Genomic DNA, 20,139 nt, shown 5'->3' with positions numbered 1-20,139 from the left:
TATGCTATAGGAATTTTAACAGAAGGATAATATCTAAAAGTTCAACACTGTGTAGAATTTCAGTCTTCAAGACAGTATGTGGTTTTGAGGCATGAAAATCTCAAACGTTAAATGATGATCCTCTCAGGCAAATAGGGTTATGTTTTTCTCATTTCTGGGCAGTTATCCCCCTGTGTCTGAAGACCATTGAAAAGGCTTCTCTTTCAGTTCCTGCTTTGGATAAATTCTGCAAATTATGAATAAACTTTGGGTATTCAGAATTGATTTCTTCTTTACTTAAACAGCCTATTTCCACCTTTAGACTTCCATACTCTTCATTTTAAGGACTTTTAAAATAGTTTGTCTAATTGGGTATACCAGGTATTAGTGAAGTGATACAGGAACTGACTATTGAGAGTCATTCTAGAGAGAATGATCAGTCTTTTTTAATTTTTAGAAAAGGGGGAAAGAAGGGGATTATCCCTGCTTTTAGACAGTTGTCAGTGCTCTGGTTAAAAACCACCATAGTTAAAAAAGCCTTCTGTGATAAATGAAGGGAGGCGTAACTCCCTTTTATGCAGCCAGCCAGCCAGTTAGCTATAAAATCCCTCTTAGTAGCTATTCTCTACTTGCTTTACCATGAAGGATTAAAAGTCACTGCTATGCATAGGTAAAAGGAAGTGAGTGTGCACCTGACCAAGAGAGCCAATGGGAAGGGTAGAACTTTTTAAAATTTGATTCAAGACTCCCCTTTTGTCTGTTTGTGTGTTGTCCTCAGGGAGAGGCAGGCAGGGCTGTAACTATGCTGTAAGAAGCTTGGGGCCAGGTATGAAAAATCTAGGTATCATATCTAGAAGCTCTACTTATTTGAAACCTCAGATATGTAAGTAAATCAGGAAATGTCTAGGAGGATGATGCGATCTTTATCTCCTTTTATTTCTTTATGGCTTGTGGACTCCTCTGTGCTAACCCCAGGTGCTTTTGTTTTGCTTGTAACCTTTAAGCTGGACCTCAAGAACTTATTCTTGATGCTTAATCCTTGTAGCTGCTCTTTTTAAATCTAGCAATAGCCTAAATTCCCAAATGTATTTTCTTCCTTTTGTTTTTTAATATAATTTACCTTTTTTAAAAAACAGATTTGGATTTTTGTGTCCTAAGAGGTTTGTGCACATGTTGTTTAATTAGCTGGTGGCAAGAGCTGTTTTTCTTTCTCAGCTCTTCCCCATGTGGGGGTGTGTGTGAAAGGGCTTGAGGGTACCCTACAGGAAGGAATTCCCAAGTGCGCCTTCCTGGGTTCTCAGAGGGGTTTTGCACTTGGGTGGTGGCAGCATTTACCAATCCAAGGTCAGAAAAAAGCTGTAACCTTGGGAGTTTAATACAAGCCTGGAGTGGCAAGTATTAATTTTTAGAGTCCTTACAGGCTCCTCGCTTCTGCACTCGAAGTGCCAGAGTGCCAGCCTTGACACCTTCTTTGATAGTTGATCTTCCAAATTTTCATTCACTATCAAACCAGGATACATTTTTCATGAACATTTTCATGACAGTTTTTTCCCTTTTTGTCCAAATTTTAAGTTTCAAATTGTTTGACCAGCTCTAATAATCAGTTATGCAAAAAGCTTGTGCATTTTTGAGTATTTGAAAAATTTCAATCAAGTGTAGAACATGTTACAGTACAGAAACTATAGTGAGCATATAAAGTGATTTACTAATGGATCCAGATGTAAACTCTCTACTCTTGCTTCTTTTGCTTAATCAGCAGCATTCCATACAGTGGATCATAGTAGTCTCTTAAAACACTTAGCCCCAGTATGGCTGCAGTTATATCTTTCATGAATCTGAGCGCAATTTCATCTGGGGTATATTCTGTGTATTTTTAGTTACACAAAAGTTGCTAACATATATATTTCAAAGAGATTTCTTGATCTTTTTTCTCCATGAGCAGATGCTGGTTCATAGTGTTCATAGTTACCCAGTTCAGTTGTCTCTTGCATTTAGGGCAAGAGTGTGTCTATGTCCAAAAGCAAATTTGTCTGTTGGTTACAGTAGGGGACTGGAAGTCTGGAGACCTGGATTTCATTCCGAATTCTGCCCCTTGACTTTGTGAGACCTTAAGAAGATAATTTCACTTCTGTTTCCCAATTTGTAAAATAGACATAAAACCTATCCTTGTAAAGAACTCTGATATCTTCAGATAAAATACCCTGTAAGTGCTATATTCTGGTGGTGGTGATATTTATTGATGTCAGTCGTCCGTCTTGAAAGACAGTGGTGTAAATGTCAAAGCAGTTCAGCTGCTGTGTGTCATGCTGTTGCATTGCAAGTAGCTAAAATGTCCAATTCTTGAATGACAGTCCTTGTCCCAAATAGTGCAGGTGTAAGGCTCCGGGCCAGAGGATGAATGCGGCACACTACTAGCTTTTGAGGCCAGCAGCGCTTTCCTCTTCACTTTCCTCTCTCTATGTATTATTTATTGGTTATTTATTACCATCATAACATTCGTATTTTGTTCTTTTAATCTTTAGTATAATGGATGTTTCGTTTCACCAGTATAATCCAAAATGAAGTCAGTGGTGGTATATTTTATTTTGTTTTCGTGTTGTTGAAAAATGTGCTAGGGTACTTTACTGAAATACACAAGATAAGATACCTGTCTTCAAGAACTTAACCACTATTTTTAGCAGTGATGCAATGAGTGGGTGACAAATAGGATGAGGCAGAACAGTGTTTACAGTAGCCAGATTATGTGGCGGCTATGTTTTTGGAATGTGCATTTCTTATAGTTTATATTTCACAACTCTGCCAATCCCTGTGTGTTCAATCTTTCCTTGTACTGTGTAATCTTTGTCTCTGCTCAGCCATCCAAACATGCCAATAGTCTCTACCCATTTGTCAACTTCTTACGCAAACATCTCTTTCAACACAATTCCTTGCACATGTAACACTCTCCCTTAATTTATCTGTGAGGTCACTTTCGTCTCCTCCTTCAAATCCCTCAAGAGCAACCTTGCTTAAAATAACACAGTCCAGCTGATAATGGGTATGCTGAGAAGCTCTTGAGTATAATCAAGACATATAATGTAAATAGGTATGTAATAGATATCTAGTGTCTATAAATACTACATTTTAAAAAACTGTTAAAAGAATATTAAAGTTGCCAAATCAAGCACTCAAAAGTTAGGAAATGCAAGAATTAAGTTGCTTATACAACCTTAATTCAGCTCTCTTGTGCAATATGATCATGTTTAATTACACAAACTTATGCTATTTTTTGTATAGAACCCCGGCCTCAGTTGGTGCACAGGATGGATGCTGCTCACTGAGTGAGTAGCCAGTGTGTGGCCCAGTGCATTATTTACTTAACACTGTCCAAACCCTGCACTGAATACAGAATTATTAATTTCTTCGTGGACTTTTCTGTGATGCTCTCATTGTAGTATTTTACAAACATTAATGAATTTATCTTTACTACAACCCTATGAGAGAATCACCACTTTACAGATGAAGAACATAGACTCAAAGTCACAATTGTCAAATTTTCACTAATTTTAGGTGCCGAGTTCAGCCTATGGCCTGAATTTTAGCATTTTATAGCAGTTTATATGTTCTGAGCAGAGTTCCCATCAGTTGCATTTGTGAATATTCAGCATGTAATCAGACCCCGGGTGCTTCAGGTTGGGTACCCAGAAAATAAGGAGCACATAGTGGCCACTTGTGGAATCTTTTTGTTTTGTGACTTACCTGGCATCGCATAGGAACTCTGTGGCATTGGCAGGGTTAGAATCCAGTTATTCAGGTAAAAACAACGAGGAGTCCTTGTGGCACCTTAGAGACTAACAAATTTATTTGGGCATAAGCTTTCGTGGGTTAAAACACACTTCATCAGATGCATGGAGTGAAAAATACAGTAAGCAGAGTATATATTCTAGCACATGAAAAGATGGGAGTTGCCTTACCAAGTGGGGGGGGTCAGTGCTAACGAGCCAATTCAATTAAGGTGGAAGTGGCCTGTTCTCAACAGTTGACAAGAAGGGGTGAATACCAGGGGAGGAAAAATTACTTTTGTAGTGCTAACGAGGCCAATGCAATCAAGGTGGCCCATTTCCAACTGTTGACAAGAAGTTGTGAGTATCAGCAAAGGGAAATTACTTTTTGTAGTGACCAGTTCACTCCCTGTCTTTATTCAGGCCTAATTTGAAGGTGTCCAGTTTGAAAATTAATTCCAGTTCTGCAGTTTCTTGTTGGAGTCTGTTTTTGCAGTTTTTTTTGTTGAAGAATTGCCACTTTTAAATCTGTTGTTGAGTGTCCAGGGAGACTGAAGTGCTCTCCTACTGGTTTTTGAATGTTACAATTCTTCGTGTGATTTGTCCATTTATTCTTTTGCGTAGAGACTGTCCGGTTTGGCCAATGTACATGACAGAGGGGCATTGCTGGTACATGATGGCATATATCACATTGGTAGATGTGCAGGCGAACGAGCCCGTGATGGTGTGGCAATGTGGTTAGGTCCGATGATGGTGTCCCTTGAATAGATATGCAGACAGAGCTGGCAATGGGGTTTGTTGCAGGGATTGGTTCATGGGTTAGTGTTTTTGTTGTGTGGTGTGTAGTTGCTGGTGAGTATTTGCTTCAAGTTGGGGGGTTGTCTGTAAATGAGGACTGGCCTGGCTCTCAAGGTCTGTGAGAGTAAGGGATCATCCTTCAGGATAGGTTGTAGAACCTTGATGATGCGCTGGAGAGGTTTTAGTTGTGGGCTGTAGGTGATGGCTAGTAGCATTCTGTTACTTTCTTTGTTGGGCCTGTCCTGTAGTAGGTGACTTCTGGGTACCTTTCTGGCTCTATCTGTTTCTTCACTTCCCGGGGTGGGTATTGTAGTTTTAAGAACACTTGATAGAGATCCTGTAGGTGTTTGTCTCTGTCTGAGGGATTGGAGCAAATGCGGTTGTATCTTACAGCTTGGCTGTAGACAGTGGATTGTGTGGTGTGGTCTGGATAAAAGCTGGAGGCATGTAGGTAAGTGTAGCGGTCAGTAGGTTTCTGGTATAGGGTTGTGTTTACGTGACCATCACTTATTTGCATAGTAGTGTCCAGGAAGCGGATCTCATGTGTGGACTGGTCCAGGCCAGGTTGATGGTGGGGTGGAAATCGTTGAAATCCTGGTGGAATTCCTCAAGGGCCTCCTTCCCATGGGTCCAGATGATGAAGATGTCATCAGTGTAGCACAAGTAGAGTAGGGGCGCTAAGGGACGAGAGCTGAGGAAGCATTGTTCTAAGTCAGTTATTAAAATGTTGTCATACTGTGGGGCCATGCGGGTACCCATAGCAATCCCGCTGACTTGAAGGTATAAATTGTCCCCAAATCTGAAATAGTTGTGAGTGAGGACAAAGTTCAGGCACCAGGTTTGCCCTGACATTGTCAGGGATACTGTTCCTGACGGCCTGTAGTCCATCTTTGTGTGAAATGTTGGTGTAGAGAGCGTCTACATCCATAGTGGCTAGGATAGTGTTTTCTGGAAGATCACCAATGGATTGTAGTTTCCTCAGGAAGTCAGTGGTGTCTCGAAGATAGCTGGGAGTGTAAGGCCTGAAGAGAGAATCCAAATAGCCAGACAATCCTGCTCTCAGGGTGCCAATGCCTGAGATGATGGGGTGTCCAGGATGCCCAGGTTTATGTATCTTGAGTAGCAGATAGAATACCCATAGACGGGGCTCTAGGGGTGTGTCTGTGTAGAGTTGTTCCTGTGCTTCTTCAGGAAGTTTCTTGAGCAGATGGTGTAGTTTCTTTTGGTAACTCTCAGTGGGATCAGAGGGTAATGGCCTCTAGAATGTGGTGTCAGAGAGTTATGACATTCAGCTGCATTAACCATGACAGCATCTTTCCTTTCTGAAGTTCTCAGCCTCATTCACTACAAAAATAGTTAAATTTTCTTTAGTTAAATGAAGCTACTTTAAATGTGCTGGATATGTAAGGAAACAAATTTTATCAAAATTCATCAAAACATTTTGCGTTTATTGAATTACTAAACAAAGAAAATATTATCTGCAGTTAGTGAAAAGAACTAATTGGTCCTGGCCACCATGCCCTTCAGGATTTTAGAACTAGTAGATCTCATCTTCTCTCACTTCATTTTTATTCATAGATTGGAAGAGGAAAAAACTTTCCTGCCTTTTCAGCTCTCAGTTGGTTTCTTGACTTTGAACAAACTAATCATCGAACTGAAGTAGTTGAATAAATTGAAATGAAGAAAATATTCTCTCTGCTCCTGCAGAAGAGGCTACTGCTGTCAAAAGCTGTTTTAACTTCAGCCAACCCTGATTTTAGGTGACTTCCACCAGTTCAGTGACTATCTTTAAAATTTGGCAGCAAGCTTTTGAAATTAATTTCAATTTAAAAAAACATATTTTTTAAAGATTTTAATAGATTATAGTAAATTTAAGACTTAACATAGATTGTCATAATTTTAAGTTTATTTTTAAATAGATTTGTTTTTAAAAAATATATTTTTATTTACATAAAAATCCAATTCAATTTTTTTTTTTAGTCACCTATTTTTATTCAGCCAACTAACTGTATATTCCTCATTTTCAGGATGCCAATTTTAAGATGCAGCAGTCTCATTTGCAGAACTGCTAAGCACTCACCGCTGCAACTGAAGTTAGTGGGCACTGTGTTATATAATGACTATCCCCTGATTCTTCAGAGTACTTAACATCTCCATTTGGCAACCCAAAATTAGTGGACTCTTTTTACCTTAATCTTTGATCCTCAGTTCCCCATCTGTAAAATGGGCATAACAGTAGATCCTCACAGGAGTGTTGTGAAAATTAATCAGTTAATGTTTAGTGAAGCATTTAAATGAGTACCATAACAAAGCCCATGAGAAAATTAATAATTATGTATTTAGAGCAGGGTTTTAATAGTGTGCAGTTAATAAGACATGGGGCCGCTCACAGACAGTGAGGATAAAACAAAATGTTGTGCAGCTGCTCATTTAGCGAGCACCGTCTATTTTGTGCACTGAATGAGGCAGGGGTCCTGTTTAATTACAGGACCACTTTTTTTTTTTTTTTTTAAAGACGGAATCATAAAACGTACACATAAGGATCCTGAATGAAAGTTGCAGAAGCAACTTTAATTCTGGACTTTTTTATATTTTGAGTGCTTGACTTTGCAAACTTAATATGCTTTTAGCGTGTGTGTGTGTGTGTGTGTGTGTGTGTGTGTGTTTTAAAATGCTGTGGCTATGTGTCTGTTTTGTCTTGGAGCCTTGGGGTGGGGGACAAGGTAAATAGAGAACAAATGAGACATGCTGATGCTTTGTGTGGTAGAGAATGTTCCTTGCTATATGTGTTTATGGCATGGAAAGTAGTGGGGCTTTGTGTCTGATTGGAGCCTACCACAATACATATAATAAATATTTTATCCGATCTCTAAGTAGGATTTTTAGCTAGGTAATTTTTAAAAGTACTACAGGTTAAGTAGAGTTTTCAGACCTCAGATGTACCCCCAACTTTTCTGGTATTTCATATGTATAAATAAGTTTTGTTTTTGTTTTTTTGTTCTTTGAGTATGTCTGTGTGTATCTCATTGTATGTGCACATGCGCCTCGCATGCACCAGATTGGATTTTTTTTAATAGCAATGTCTGTCGGGGTTGTGCACATGCCCTGTACCACCTTGTGCTCTTGTGCAAGGGCAAAAAGGGCGAAATGGCTGCAACCTTCCCTCTGTTCCCTCTTACCTCTTGTGGCAGTGAAATGGAACCTGGCAAGTGTCTTACTGCTACTTTTGTGTTTCAAGCTCACTTCCTATGCTGTTTTGGTGGTGAAACTCTCTTCATGGTCCTTATGCCTTATGTTCTTTAATTTCTTTATTTTTCTTTTTTGAATGTCCAAATTAAACACAGATTACCACCCCCATCCCTATACATCTCTTTATACTGTGAGACAAAGTGCCCCACAGCAACTACCATGATAAACTCTAAACCCTCAGGGTTTAAACTCTGTCTCATCTCATCCCTCTAATTTCCCTGGTCAGTGGGCATAACTAGTTCCTATTGTCTCTGGGGAAGACCCACATCCCTGATCAGTGTTTGGTATTGAAATCCTTCTTGTTGAGGATTTGCAAGTCAAGGCACTTACAGCTGAAACTATACCCATTCAAGTATTCAGTGCATGTCATCTCAGACCCAAAGGAGATAACCACCTACAAAGAATTGAAAGGTCATCCTCAGCGAGTACCCTTGTGAACAGACACTGCACCCTGATAGTGACAGGAGGACAGGGGAAAATAACACCATAGAAATTGACTCTAAACAACTTAGCATGGGGGGCCTTTGGCACTGGCCACTGCTACCCTAGCTCTGTCAACCCCTTCAGCACAAGTACTGACAGATTTGGCACTGGGCCTGAGCACCAATGCCTCTGGCATGAGAACTGACACCAGCGCCCCAACACCAGAGCAAGACTGAAAGGCAGGGCCAGGCAGAGTCAGACATGGCTTCAGACACCACCCCAAGAAGACAAGAATAGACATCGCTCCTTCTAAGGGCAAGGTGTCTGTCCTCCTTTAAGGGAGTAGTATAGGTAAACCAGCAGTGACATTGGCACAGACACCAGCAAAGACACCCAGTGCTGATTACAGAATCAAGATGTGCCCTCATGGAACAGTCGAGGTCCCTTCCTGGGAAGTCATAAATCCTGGGGGTAATGCCAGGTACCAAAGCTGCTATTCAAAGAGTGTTACTCTTCATCACAGTCAACTGAGTCTTCTCTCCAATGCTGAACAAGGATGATTTGCCTGTAGACACTGAGAGAGAGTCTGTACCAGAGATTCCTCATGCAAGGCACCACCACAGAAGAGACATGAGTTGCATTGAGCTGACCAGTCAGCACAGGACCAGTATCCATACTCTGTGCCACCCTGGCCATACTGACCCAATTGGGGACCTTTATCTCAAGTGTCCCACAGTAGATTCCCTTCCTGTGGGTTCAGAAAGAAGCAATTGAGCTCCTTGGGCAACATCACTACCCAGACCATTAACCCATAGGACAGATGGCAGTGTCTAGTAACTGGGAGCAATGCAAAAATCACAGCACCCTCAGTTTCCTTTGAAAGAATAGTCCTTGTTGCAGAACTAGGCAGTCTTGTTGGCCTGTATATGAGGCCCTTACCCAATGGCTGGTGACTTGAAAGCCTTTCAGGATCTTTTGCCTTACATCATGGAGACTAGATCTCAAAACAGTGATACAAGAGAAATCACATAAACTCTTTGACATTTTTGATCACGTAAGTTTCAGCCACAGTTGCTCTCCCCATTAATGAGGACATACTAAAGCCAGGCAAAGGGGCACTGCCAAACCACCACCCAACCTATTTCCAAAGTGGTGAAGAAATGTTATAAAGTGCCCTGGAAAAGCTTCAAACACTTCTGCTCTCACCCAAACCCAGGATCATTGTCAGCTGCAACAGTGCAGGAGACGCTGAAATTGATTAAAGGAATGTCCAAAGATAAAGACCACAAAAAGCTAGGCTAGTTCAGGCACAGAGTCCACTTGTCCACCTCACTGCAACATCATACGTTGAACAATCAGGTGTTGTCAGGAAATTATATTTGGCAAACATGGGAAAGGATAACTTTCTTCCTCGCAAAAGTACCACAGGACACTAGATGGAAAATAAGAGGTCACATAGTTGCTGGAGAAACCCTATAAGCAGTCCTGGATGCCTCTGACTTGGCCACAAGCTCAATGGCCACAGCTGGCCTCTTGGCTTTAGGATCTGAAATACCAAGAGAAGTCTTAGACACCATCCATGACCTACTGTTCGAGGGGATGGAGCTCTTCAGTAAGAAAACAGACAAAGTACTCCACTTTTTAAAAATAACAAAAACCAAAACTCTTGAAGGGCCACCCTGAGGTTACTGGGTGTTTATACACCAACCCACTAAAGGAAGTCTTACAAATAATAACTCCAGCAGAAGAAAGGGCTCTTTTTCCTATCCTTGACCTGCAGAGACCGAACAAATACATACCCTGCCTCAGATTCAGTGTGATAACACTTGCCTCCATCATTTCATCTCTTCAGACTCAGAACTGGTTTGTGCCTCTCAACTTGCAAGACTTGTATTTCCATGACTCGTACTTTCACATGGTGTATACGGTCCACAGGATGTACCTGAGATTGCTAGTGGGACCAATCATTACTAATACAAGATACTGCCATTTGGACTGTCTACAACATCAAGAATCTCCACAAACTGTCTTGCAGTGGTAGAGGCCCACCTGTGAAACTAAGGCATTCATGTCTACTGTACTTGGACAACTGGCTGAACAAAGGCTTATCAAAGCAGAGAGCCTGGAGTGCACTCTCTCTCTGCTTATCCAGTTGGGCCTCCTAGTGAACTATAAAATATCACTTGTCCCATTGCAAACGATAGAGTTCATAGGAGCTGTGATAGATTCCAGATTTTAAAAATAGTGTACGTGCCTGAGGACAGGTTCCAGTTGCAGGCACTTATACTTCATCTAACATCAAAACCAGCTATAATGTTATGGACTTGCCTCACTGTATTCTACCACATGCTGGCACACATGTATGTGATGCTGCTTGCCAGACTTCATTTGTGAACCATCCAACCTGAGCCAAAGCTATGCTGTTCCCCAATGAGACATTAGTTACACAGGAAAGTGTCAATGTCTCATTGTGTCACTTCAGAACTGACTTGTGTTGCCTGTGAAGATTTGCAATATGTAGTTTCAGAGGGCAGGCAGGTGGTTGGATCCCACAAATGTGAGTACCCTTTTCAGTCCCCATCCCAACAAAGATATTCATTATGGACATCTCCTGGATGATATGCAGCTACAAGCCATCAGACTGATCTTTATCATGTTTGTGCCTGCCCTCTTAAACTCTATAGTGAAAGCTTTGTGTTGTCTGTTAAAGATATGCATTATGTAAACAAACAAGGGAATGCCTGCTCCTCAATGCTGTGCCTAGAAGCTATCAAATTCCGCACTTGGTGCCATTAGAACGACATGACCCTGATGGCCCTTCCCCTCCCAGTAGTCAGAACCAGCCTACTGGATTTCCTGAACAGGCAATCAGTGACCAGTCACCAATGGTCCTTGCACCAGTCCAATAAGACTGATATTCTGTCATTGGGGATTCCCCATGATCGACTTGTTTGCCACCAAGGGCAACTCCAGAGGAGATCTGAATCCAAGATCGTTATCAGATACCTCAGTCCTGCAGTGAAACAGAAGTTTGTCTGATTTTCCTTTGATTTCCCCTGATTGCAGGGCAGCCTCCAAAACACAGAGACAAAGCCTCTTTCACCATGATCATTCTCATAGTTTCATACTGGCCAAGTTAGTTTTGGCTGACAAACCCCAATACAGATATCAGTTCAGCCTCTGATCCAGCTTCCAGTTCACCTGGACCTGATCTCACGGCACCGTGGCCAGGTACACGCTTCAGACATGGAATCACTGCACTAGACAGCATGAATATTGGCTAGTTAAGAATTACGGCTAGACTGCTTCCTCCAGGTTCTGGAAAGCCTAATTCAGAGCAGGAAAACATCTACCAGAAGGACTTAATCCTCTAAATAGAATTGATTCTCAGTATGGGTGGCCTAACACAGTCTGTACCCCAGTTCAGATCCTTGACTGTTTGCTACGTTTGAAACAGGCTGGCCTGTTCAGCTTTATTAAGGTCTGCCTTGTGTTTATGCTTCTCTTATCTCACTGTCTCAAAGTTTCTCAAAGGGCTGTTGCATACTTACTGACCAGTTGAAGAACCTGCTCCTGTCTGGGATCTCAGTTTGGTCTTCCTGCAGCTCCTGGAGCCTGTTTGAATCTCTCACTGAATATTCCTTATACCACGTCACTCTAAAGTTGGTCCTCCTGATGGCCATACTTCAGGCTGGAGGATGAGTGAGCTTTCAGGTGCTCATGGCTGAACCCTTTATGAGACATTCCATAGAGACAAGGTAGTCTTCAGACCTCACTCAAAGTTAATTCCTAAGGTGGTCTCAGATTTTCACGTAGAACTGTAGTCTTCCCAAAGCCACACTTGGCAACAGGAGAAACCAAATTGTTCACACCAGCTGTTCCGAGGATATTCCTTTTGTTATACTGACCGAACCAAACCATTCAGGCTGCTGCTCCAGTTGTTGACAGATATAGCTGGGCATTCTAAACGTCAAGCCATCATTTCACAAAGAATATCGAAGTGAATAACACAATGCATCTTGCTGTGTTACTAGCTGACTAGAGTACCTCTTCCACTGAACATCAAGGTTTACTCCACAAGAGCAAAAGTAACATCCTCTGACTGCTTCAGGAATGTGCCAATAGCTGCGACTTGTATGATTATAATGTGGACTAACCCACTAATTTTTGTCAAGCACCGTGGCTTGGGGCATACTGGCTATTTTGGGAGAGCAGTACTTGAATCACTGCTCAACTGATGCAGCTGAAACTCCTCATCCCCTCCATTCTGAGATACTGCTTGTCATTCACCTACAGACACATTCTCAAAGAAGAGAGAATGCTTGCTTACACTGCAGAAACTGTGGTTCTTCATGGCATCAGTGTGAATCCCATGACCTGCCTGCCAACCTCACTTTTCGTAGTCCTTAGCTACTACAGCTTTGAATTGCAAGGAAACTGTGTGTGGTCCATGGCTGTTGCGCCCTTTATGCCCTCTCATGGGAGCACAAGCCGGGATAAATAAATAAATAAAAATTTGTTCTTGTGTGCATAGGGTAAGTCATTGTTTTTTTTATCGTTGTGGTTCTTTCTCCTCTCTGCCACCACATATTACCAGTGGACCAGGCATATGCTTGATTACATTAGATTTATTTGATAGTTCTTTCTAAGAAAAATATTTTGGTTTTGTGCCAATTTAGTTGATTTGTATGCTGTTTTCATGTTTTATACACTCTTTATGCAGCCTGGTGGGCAAGCGATTGTGCTAGTGGCGATATGCCGTATATGGGGGACTCATAACAGAAACAAGCAACTCCTGCTTTTTTCCACCAGATGCCGCCCATTGCCTCTGCAGTATGCCGAGTTTGAGTGTATCAGAGATTTGAAGGAGTTATGAAACATTGCTACGTTTTTATTAAAATAGTTTTAATTTTTATCTTGTTAAATAGTACTTTATTTTCTTAATTCAGTTCCGTCTTTATTATCTGAAGCTCCTTGTTATCTGAAACAGGGTCATGTTCTCTGCTTTCTACTCATTATATGGGGGAAAAAATTCCCTCAGTAAACTGAAATTTTCTAAATTTTAGAGATTTCTGAAATCTCAATAAATTTAAGTTATTCATTGTCCCCCATTATATTTGGATAATCAAGGTCAAATTTTTCATAATGTTCAAGTGTGTATACCAGGAAACAAAATATTATCTTGTCTTTGAAAAAATTAAAGGAATTGTCAGTGTTTACCAGAAAGCTTTCTTCCCCAGACTTCAAGTCTATATTTGTTTCACATGTAATTGGGATATTACACTCACTTATTTTAGGCAAAACTGTAGAAGTCCCTGTCTGGACCTTAAAAAGCTTTAAAGCATTATACTGTATTATGCTTTTTTAAGAGTTATAGGGCTCTTGTTAAAAATATTGAAGCAAGCTTTGGAGTCAGTGGTTTTTCCTACAGATTCTACTCTCAGGTCAACATAATTATGTGTAAACAATAAACTTTATTCTTTCCTATAATTTGTTAATGCATTGAAATTTAACTTTATTTATAGTTCAGAATGGGAATGTCTAATCCTTAGCAATTAAAAAAAAACTGTGCCTATTAGATTGTTCTGCTGCTGTTTATTATTTAAACATTTTTATTTTTAAAACACCTATCCATGTTGCTGGGTTGGAGAGGCTTTTTCTGAGCACTGCTTTTAGCCAGGTAGGTGGAAGCTATGATTGTACGTTCCATATTTACACTCTCGCTCACTGTTGCTGCCCCAGAATGCTTGTCTTTCTAATTTATGGATGAGACCATCTATCATAATTGTTGCTACGTATAATCTCTTCTCATTATTTATTTATAATAAAATAAGTTTAGAAAGAAGAAATGGAGGAAAATCCTAGATCCATTTTCACTAACAGTCATTCTCTGCTTTGTCCCTCCTGTGAATCCTCCTTGGCACATGCCTAGGGTTACAGGAACAAAGTAGTTTCATTGCTAAGATGTCTGGTCATGTTCTTCAGCCTTTTAAGAATTTACTCTGGAAGACAATGTTTTGAACACTAACTATAGGAAAATCAACTGTTTAAACTAATCAGTTTCTCCAAATATTGTTTTTTACCTTTTTCATTTATTTTCTTAAAGGTTCATGAAGAATTTATTAATAACATGGCAAATACTACAGTTGAAAGTTTGATACAAAAATTTGCAGAGTCAAAAGGCACTGGCAAGGAGAGACCTGGTAAGAGATTATAAATGCAAGAAGAATTGGAAATATAAATTTTAGAATTTATTTGGCAAGTTTGCACATCTAATACAGGTCAATGATTTTGCATAATGTACAGTATGTTTGTAATGTGTTTATAGTCTTCAGTTCTCATACCGTAATGTGTAATTTTTTATTAATGTATCATATTACTATTACTACAGTTGAGTTTCTGGACATATTGATTGACAGCTATATATGTAGGATATTTTATTGATGTAAATGTTGTCAGAGGGGGTTTGACTGTCGCTATGTTTGCACAGAAAGAGGGAGAGAACAAAATCTTATATTAATTAAATTTTAGTCTTGAATGGTTAATCACTGAAAACTATTGTCAATTAATCTCAAAGTTTAAGGTTCTCTGTACTTTCTTACCTCTTCCCCCTTGTGCTTTTGCATTACACTTTAGTAACACAATCATATATTTATCAAAGTCAATATAATTTACAACTTGCCCTAAAACTTTAGATATATGATAATTTACACTTACACTAATTTATCTGTGATAATTGTTGAGTATAACTTTATTAACTAAACTTTTTTTCCCAAAATTATACATTTTAGTACTTTTTCCGGTACTCATGTGGCTGCTCTGGTTCTGCCTCTGTGCTCCCTACCATTCAGGTGTGGCATCATGGGTGAGCCCTCCTTTAGATCTCCTTACCCTGGTTTAGATAAGTCCAAAAAGACCTTCTGTGTGTTAAGAGAAGCCCCCCTTTTCAGAGGATCTCATTTATTGAAACTAAGATGAACATAAACATAAGCAAGACCTCGTTCCTGTATCCACAGGAAATTCGCTATCTTGGGATCAGTCCAACTAAGTTCTTGGTCTGGTAGCCAAGGGACACTCCAGGTCAAGCTCCTTGTCTGGAGCCAGGACTTCTATATTGCTCCTGCTCTCTTCCCTTAGAGCTCAGCTGCTCCTGTTCCCTTGACCTGGAGAACAATCTCAGGTTCCTTCCTTTCAAGATATTCCTGTTCCCTTCACCTGGAGAGTAGTCTGTATCTCTCTGGAGCCCTCTTAGCTCCTTCCCTTGGGATACTTCTGTTTCATACCAGGAACTCTCACACCCTGGGGTTGCCATGCTTCCTAAAAGCCCCCTCAACTCAGAGGAACGTTGCTCCTGGGAGTATTCTCCCTGACTGAGCTCAAGAAGCCTTTTTATAGAATGCAGGTGCTCCTTTACTATTGACCATTAAACAGTCACTTGGGGCGACCCGTTACTCCACAGTGGGTCTTCACAAGGGTCTTCTTGGGCAATCTAGGCCCTGACTCCTCTTCTAAGGGCCCGTTGCCCCATGACATAATGCTTTATATATTTTCTCTTTCACCAGCAACACAGCCTTCCTTAGGGCAAATATGTAGTGGAGTTGCAACCCTGTGCAGCAGGCCCCAATGCTAATCAAATATGGCCCATCTGTCTCCATCTATGGAGGAGCAGATGGACCAAATCTGAGTGGCGCTTCATTCTGTTTTAGCCACTTGAAACATTGGGAGGTATGGAAATGGCAAAACAATGTCAAGGTTGTCAGCAAAAACAACACGTGCCTAAATGTGTTCTGTTGTATCCTTGGAAATGTCCAGCTACCCAGTGGCAGTAAATCCACATAGACTGTGCTGAAACGTTTATGGGTAGGCTTGGCAGTTTTGGTTTCAATTTCAAAGAATATTTTTATTAAATTTTGAACTATTTTAATTATTACACTCAGGGATCGGGTTGGGATTAGGGTTAAATCAGCACTGACAGCAGGGCTACGGGGGCTCCCTGCATGGTATAGAGGCTCAAGACATTGGGGTGCAAGGTTTGGGGGAGGCTGCAGTCCTGGCCTAGCTTAATAGAGACCCCCAGCCAGGGCTGCAAGGAGAAAGACGAACCTCGGGCTATGGGGGAAGACACCCCACTGCTGAACACTTCCTGGCCTGGGATAGTCCCTGCACTTCTGGCTGATGAGGGAGTGAGCAGGGCCCTAACAGCAGGAACCATTACGTTGGATCCCTGCAGGCACAATGTGCGGAGAAGGCTGTGGTCCTGATGGGGCAGAGCAGAGGCTTGGCCAGGGTCTTGTCATTCTCCTCGCAGCCCTGGCCAGGAGATCTTTGTTCTTCCCCAGCAGGAATGCAGCCCTCTCTGCACCTTCGACCTGCAGTGATCCAGTGTCACCCAGCCCTTTGGCTGTGCAAGGAGCCCTCTGGAGCCCTGCTGTCCGGTCCCTGCTCCCTCACTCCCGTGACAGCAGGGCTGCAGAGGGCTCTCTGCATTGCCACAGAGATGGTGACACGCAATCCCTACAGGCACAAAGTTGTGGGAAGAAGGCTACACTCGCATAACTGTTATTGCTGGATATTTTCTTGTCAACTTCAGTGTGAGCAGAAATCTGTTTACCAACATCTATCGATTTAAATCAGATCCTGCCAAGCCTCTTTACAGGGCATATGTTTTTGATTGCAGCAGGTAGATGCTCATTCAGGGAAGCCATACTGCCACAAAAGTGGGTGGCTATTGCTTTGTGGAAACTGGCAATGCCAGACTGCTGTAGGTCAGTTGCAAATCCCTTTGGAGTTGGAAAGTCTGCTGGCAGGGTTGTGTATGTGCAGGCAGTTAAAGCTGTGTCCTACCTATGGGTGGTTGCCGTAAGCAAAGTTCCGGAAATAATAGCTAGCTGTAAGAGGATGGGATTTCTGAACTGAGCTGGGGCCATTGACGGCACCCAGATCCCAGTATTTTGCCCACCAAAAGGGGCAAGTAAGTTTGTGAACCAAAAGGTGGTATTCTCTTGTTCTGCAAGGCTTAGTGGACCCCAGAGGCAGATTCATGAATACCAACATGGGAAATACTGGAAAGGTTCGTGACAGCAAGATGCTGAGAAGATTGGGATTGTACTTGAAGGGGCAAGGAAGGGACTTCGTTTCCTAGAAACTGCATGGTTCTCGATGTTGTGTCTGTGCCAACTGTTATTTTGGGGTACCCTGCATACGTGCTTATGAAACCATATCCCAACATCAACGACTCTGGAAAAAGGGAATTCAGTTACAACCTCAGTAACTGCAAAATGGTTGTGGAGTGCACATTTGGTAGGCTGAGATCTCATTGGCGCTGCCTATGCACCTGTCTGGATCCCAGTGTGGCCAGTGCCATTCACATAATCCCCACCTGCTGCGCACTGCATAATGTTTGTGAAGGTAAATGGGAGTGCTTCCATCCTGTGTGGGCACAGGACAAGTCTGGTTTACAAACTTCGTACAGGCAGCTAGATCCCACCCATGTGCCTGCTCATCCTGGTTCCCGGCAGGCAAGAGAAGTGATGCTATGTGTTCGCATCTCTTGGCACAGCAGGAAGGCAGAGGGTGATACCTCAGCTGCCTGTGCTGAGGGATACTTTCACACCCTGTTCAGCTGCTGGAAAAGCATATGAGGGAACATTGGCACATACTTGTGGGGCAACATACTGTTGTGAGGGTGTTGTTCCCCTATAGCAGACAGTCATTAGCTTTTCGTTCATGTGACTATTCTCCCATTACACATAATTATAGCAGGGCACCTCCCTCAGATTATCACATTAGAGTTGGGAGGGTGGCAGCAAAGTTGTAATGTAATTCTTTAGTCTTAAATGGTCACACTTATGTGCATACCTTAGTTACTGAGAGCACTCAGTCGGTCTTTGTGACCTTATCTACATTTGGTTTTAGGAGAGGGGGGTGCACTTATTCTTTTTTAACGTTTTAGCATTGTCAACGATGCTAACCACTTGGTGGCTGTTATGGAATACAATCTCAAGTTTGAAAGAGGTCAATGTTTTTTGGGGGGGGAGGGGGCATTTAATCACTAGGTAGTGGCAGATGCCTGTATTGTTACTTGAATTATTTCATTTTCCTACATCTGAACCAAGCCATAAAGATGATTGTTTACTCATTGTCTGTGTGGTGAATTCTGCTGCTTTTAGAGCTAGCAGTGCCTTCTGTAAGTACATAACAATGCACTTTCCTCATCCCTCCCATGTATCCTTGCGGCTTCAGCTATTTCTTAACCTGGGTGGGGGAGATTTGGGTGTGGGGCAGACAGAAAAGCGTTTGTGGTATGATGGCACCAGACATTTATGCGATTCCGTTTCACGTGCTGTGCATCATGGGGCCGAATCCCAAATGAGAAAATACCTTACATTCATCATCCGTAGGAATGAGGGACCAGACACTAGTCGAAGAAACTATTACATTTATTAAAAGTACTGTGCAAGGTGTAATTGAAATATTTTAAAAGGAAATGCAAACCAACGAAACATAATCAGACTGAATCTGAGAACAGTCGTCAAATGTTAATGTGTCTGCTCTTGTCTTATTGCCCTCTCCCTTACCCCGACAAGGAGGGGAAATTACTGTGGAAAATTGTTCTTGGGGACAACCAGGGATGTCGTCTTTATGGTGTTTAAGGGACGGGTACTTTTGGTGGGCTTCAGGGACTCATTGTTCTGCTCAGGGATGTCCCCAGGCAAGGGGTTTTGGGGACTGGTGAATTTTCGGTGCTGAAGTCGTACAGGCTCCTGCTGGTCCCTCGGGGCGGGGATTGGGTCCTCCACCTCAGCAGTGCTCTGGGTGGCAGCCAGAGGCAATGGTGTTGGTGGCTGTTCATGAAGAGGTACAATGGCCATGGCAACTGGCAGACCCCAAACTCGTTTGACCACCAGTTCTATCAGTCTGTCCACTATGGAATGCTCTTGTTCACTGAGGCATGCCTCCTTCTCCATGAACTGGTTCATCAGTGTCTCTTCCTGTTGAAGAGACCGATTTTTCCTATGCCCTGAGGGACTCAAACTGCTCCTGATTCCTCCTGTCCATGTCAGTGAGCACGTCCTCCAGGGTCTTTCTCTGTCTGATTCTGCTGTCTCTCTGGTGGTGCTCCTGTCCTCCCGGCAGAATGATATCCCTCTGAGGGGTTGATGGTCCTACCAGTTCAAAGACAAGGGTAGCATTTTTTTTCCTGTGGAAGAAACTGAGAAATCCTCTCACATTACATAACTTTTTGCTATGGAAGGCACCGTTTTGATGCTATTCAACATTCCACGAATGCAGCTGTTAGACTATCCTTGGTTCTCGGGCAACTTTTCCAGTGGCTAAAGAAGGAACAGAGGCTAATTATGATAAGATACATGTATTGATGTTTTTAAAAATTTGAAATGTTCATAATGTCTATGAAATGTTCGTAGGAGGAGGAGGAAGCAGTTCCTTAAAGGGGCTATATTGTCAGTTTGCAATTTCTTCTTTAAAAGCAGGCCAACATTTTGAGAACATAGCAGTTTTCAAGGTACCAGAATGGAAAAGAGGCTTCCTGGTCCTGTAAAAGAGATCTGGCATAGATTGCTGCATGTTTCTGCTAATGGTCACTCCTCTGCATATTACTAAATGAAGGGTTTGGTCAGCTATTAAAATGTGGACCAAGAGACTTGTACTGCTGGTGACCCTCAAGACCCAGATGGAGTTTCTGCTACAGCAGAAATTTTCTAAAATTACAAGACTGGGAGGCATTTTGACTGGTTATTGTCTATATTCTCAGCTAGCATATAGAGTTTACATACCATGAATGCTGCCCACCCACCCATCCCTCTCCCAGCATCACCAGATAACAATGGTGAAATGGACGGGGAATGAAAGAGCCACACCCTGCAAATGTATTTCATTACCTGATGTTTCAGATCAGTGCATGACTAAT

The 20,139-nt window shown here is 41.9% G+C and overlaps 1 protein-coding gene across 2 annotated transcripts in view; it reads left to right on the top strand.

Annotated features, from left to right (window-relative positions):
• Window positions 1–20,139, top strand: part of FCHO2 (FCH and mu domain containing endocytic adaptor 2) — a 242,751-nt gene that overhangs the window by 99,455 nt on the left and 123,157 nt on the right. For both annotated transcript variants that reach the window (XM_074952749.1, XM_074952748.1), the window contains exon 8: window positions 14,317–14,413. In XM_074952749.1, coding sequence (XP_074808850.1) covers window positions 14,317–14,413 — 97 coding nt within the window. The remainder of the gene's footprint in view (window positions 1–14,316; window positions 14,414–20,139) is intronic.

This window comes from Natator depressus, chromosome 5 (genome assembly GCF_965152275.1).
Source record: "Natator depressus isolate rNatDep1 chromosome 5, rNatDep2.hap1, whole genome shotgun sequence".
Lineage (NCBI taxonomy): Eukaryota > Metazoa > Chordata > Testudines > Cheloniidae > Natator > Natator depressus.
The sequence above is the reverse complement of the archived record's forward strand: the minus strand, read 5'-3'. Positions and strand labels throughout refer to the sequence as shown.